Source organism: Nanorana parkeri, unplaced genomic scaffold (genome assembly GCF_000935625.1).
Source record: "Nanorana parkeri isolate BGI_ZX_2015 unplaced genomic scaffold, ASM93562v1 scaffold81, whole genome shotgun sequence".
Taxonomy (NCBI): domain Eukaryota; kingdom Metazoa; phylum Chordata; class Amphibia; order Anura; family Dicroglossidae; genus Nanorana; species Nanorana parkeri.
Genome location: NW_017306349.1, coordinates 718054 through 721166, shown reverse-complemented (window position 1 = coordinate 721166; position 3113 = coordinate 718054). Strand labels below are relative to the sequence as shown.

The 3113-nt window shown below is 51.7% G+C and overlaps 1 protein-coding gene across 1 annotated transcript in view; it reads left to right on the top strand.

The window, feature by feature from the left end:
- Nucleotides 1-3113, top strand: part of NUP62CL (nucleoporin 62 C-terminal like) — a 22432-nt gene that overhangs the window by 5936 nt on the left and 13383 nt on the right. The window contains exons 6-7 of the mRNA XM_018576964.1: nt 13-424; nt 2878-2976. Of these exons, the coding sequence (XP_018432466.1) occupies nt 13-424; nt 2878-2976 (511 nt within the window). The remainder of the gene's footprint in view (nt 1-12; nt 425-2877; nt 2977-3113) is intronic.

The window sequence follows — 3113 nt, the reverse complement described above, 5'->3', positions numbered from 1 at the left end:
GGGGCCGCACAGCAAGCTCAGCATGCTCTTGGCGGGGCCGCACAGCAAGCTCAGCATGCTCTTGGCGGGGCCGCACAGCAAGCACAACATGCTCTGGGCGGGGCCACACAACATGCTCTGGGCGGGGCCACACAGCCTGTTCAGAATGCAAACTTCCCTTTTGGAACGACAACCGCACAGACGCAGCCATCTCTCACCGGAGGCTTCTCCTTTTCTGGCCAACCAACGACGGCCGTCTCCTCTACTACAAATCCAGTGAGCGCCGCCAACACTCAGGCAGGCGCATCCTTCCTCGCGTCAGCATTTGGCACAGCACCAACCACCGTCCAGTTGGCCACCGTCGCCGCTACCCTCGCCTCGGCACACGCCTCTGCTAGTCAGCCGACCGCCACGATGTTTTCGAAACCACTTGAGGTGGCACCAGGTAAGAGAAATGTATCCTAAATCTTTCCTTATACCATTTCTAGTATTAAGGAGCCTGATGGCTCATTTACAACTTCGAGATCTCGGATAATTCTCAACACCCAAAGGTCTAAATGTGATATATTGACGCTGACTGGTCCTTTTGCATGTGGTTTTTCCCTGTGTTTTCCCCCCCGGTGATCAGGGGGGAAATACACATGCAGGATGACAACCCTCATTCCTGTACTCTATCTATGGAGGAGCAGCATTGTCAGCCTGTGGTGGTAGGTGGAGTTTACAAGTAGGGATGCACCGATATCGGTTTTTCTGTATCTAGTACGAGTACTTATTTAATTTTTTCCGGTACTTGTCGATACCAGAAGTCCCCTTAAGGAAGCTGTGTGGATTGCATTGACTCGCCACCCGGCTTCCTGGTTAGCCGGGAAGCAATTTCCATGCATCTCGTCACTTGGTGACGAGAAAGCATGGAGCCGGCTTTCTGGACAATCAGGAAGCCGGGGTGCCGTGTAACGACGCCGGGCTTCCTGATTGGCCGGGAAGCCGGCTCCATGCTCCCTCGTCACCAGGTGACGAGGGAGCATGAAGCCGGCTTACCGGGCCAATCAGGAAGCCGGGCAGCAAGTCATTACATGCTACCCGGCTTCCTGATACCAGAAGCTCATGTATCGGGCTAGGCATCGGAGCATTTGGGCGAATAAGAGTACTTGCCCAAATACTCGGCACCGATACTAGTATCGGTGCATCCCTATTGACAAGTAATTGACGAATTAAATCCGAACTCCAGCTCATATTTTTTAAGCAGTTACGGATTTTTTTTGTCCACTATATGAATAAAAGCAGACCGTTGTGAGCACCCCCGTCAGTGTTAAATGGTTTGTCTGAACCTTCTGACTGGCAGTATTGCTGGACAGCTTGGCTTGCTAAAGGAAGCTAAGCAATAACAGACTTACTGGCCGGATCAGGTAATAATATGTTACAAGGTGGGGGAGCTCAGAAAAAAAAAATGGCTGCTGTGTTGTCCCCTTTACTGCCAGCGCTTTAGTAGGTTCTTAATGCCAGAGGCCGGTAGGTGGGCTCCCAATGATGAGATTACTGTGGTGGCCACAATGATTATGTGATTGGGGGTGCATCCTATCAGCTCCTGGTTGTAAACGGCGGCTGCGCGGTCACAGTGCTGCAGTACTCCCAGCACAAAATAGCGGCACTGGCTGTACGCATATTTGTGGCATCACAGCGATACCTCGCCCACCTCCGTGCTATACGATATTATACACTATATTGCCAAAAGTATTGGGCCCCTCCCCCTCCAAACACTGGATTCAGGTGTTCCGTGACATTTCCTGGCTACTAAATATTCCGCAGTCACCTGTTAATGGGATTATAACAGAGTGGAAGCAACTGGGAACAACAGCAACTCAGCCAGGAAGTGGTTGGCCACGTAAAATGACAGAGCGGGGTCAGCGCATGGTGAAGCGCACAGTGCGCACAAGTCGCCAACTGTCTGCAGAGTCAATAGCTACAGACCTCCAAACTTCGTGTGGCCTTCAGATTGGCGCAACAACAGTGCGTAGAGAGCTTCATGGAATGGGTTTCCATGGCCGAGCAGCTGCATCCAAGCCGCACATCACCAAGTGCAATGCAAAGCGTGGGATGCCGTGGTGTAAAGCGCGCCGCCACTGGACTCTAGAGAAGTGGAGACGTGTTCTCTGGAGTGACCAATCACGCTTCTCTGTCTGGCAATCCGATGGGCGTGTCTGGGTTTGGCGGTTGCCAGGAGAACGGTACTTGCCTGACTGCATTGTGCCAAGTGTAAAGTTTGGTGGAGGGGGGATTATGGTGTGGGGTTGTTTTTCAGGGGTTGGGCTTGGCCCCTTAGTTCCAGTGAAGGGAACTCTTAAGGCATCAGCATACCAAGACATTTTGGACAATTTCATGCTCCCAACTTTGTGGGAACAGTTTGGGGATGGCCCCTTCCTGTTCCAACATGACTGCGCACCAGTGCACAAAGCAAGGTCCATAAAGACATGGATGAGCGAGTTTGAGGTGGAGGAACTTGACTGGCCTGCACAGAGTCCTGACCTCAACCCGATAGAACACCTTTGGGATGAATTAGAGCGGAGACTGCGAGCCCGGCCTTCTCCTCCAACATCAGTACCTGACCTCACAAATGGTCCAACATTCCCATAGACACACTCCTAAACCTTGTGGATGCCTTCCCAGAAGAGGCGGAGCTGTTATAGCGGCAAAGGGCGGAGCCAACCCAATACTGAACCCTACGGACTAAGACTGGGATGCCATTAAAGTTCATGTGCGTGTAAAGGCGTCCCAATACTTTTGGTAAGATAGTGTATGCGTAGAGGGTAATGCTATTGACAGACTGCATCATATGTAATTTTTTTTTGTTTGCCTTTAATAATTTGTTTTATAGTTTGTTTATTTTCTTACCATTTTTAGCATCGACGGCGACATCTTCAGCCAGCATTTCGTCTATCGGCTCCCTCCTGGCCACTTCTGCGCCATCTCTTTTTTCACTTAGTACCACAACCGCTTCAGGTATGTAATGCATCCGTCCGCTGTGTGAATATCGAGCTGATGGGTTATTATATAGCACAAGGATGGTTACGTGTTTGGGGACAGTACACTACGCCGGGGGGGGGGGGGGGGGGGGGCGCCCCGCCCCCCCCGCCCCC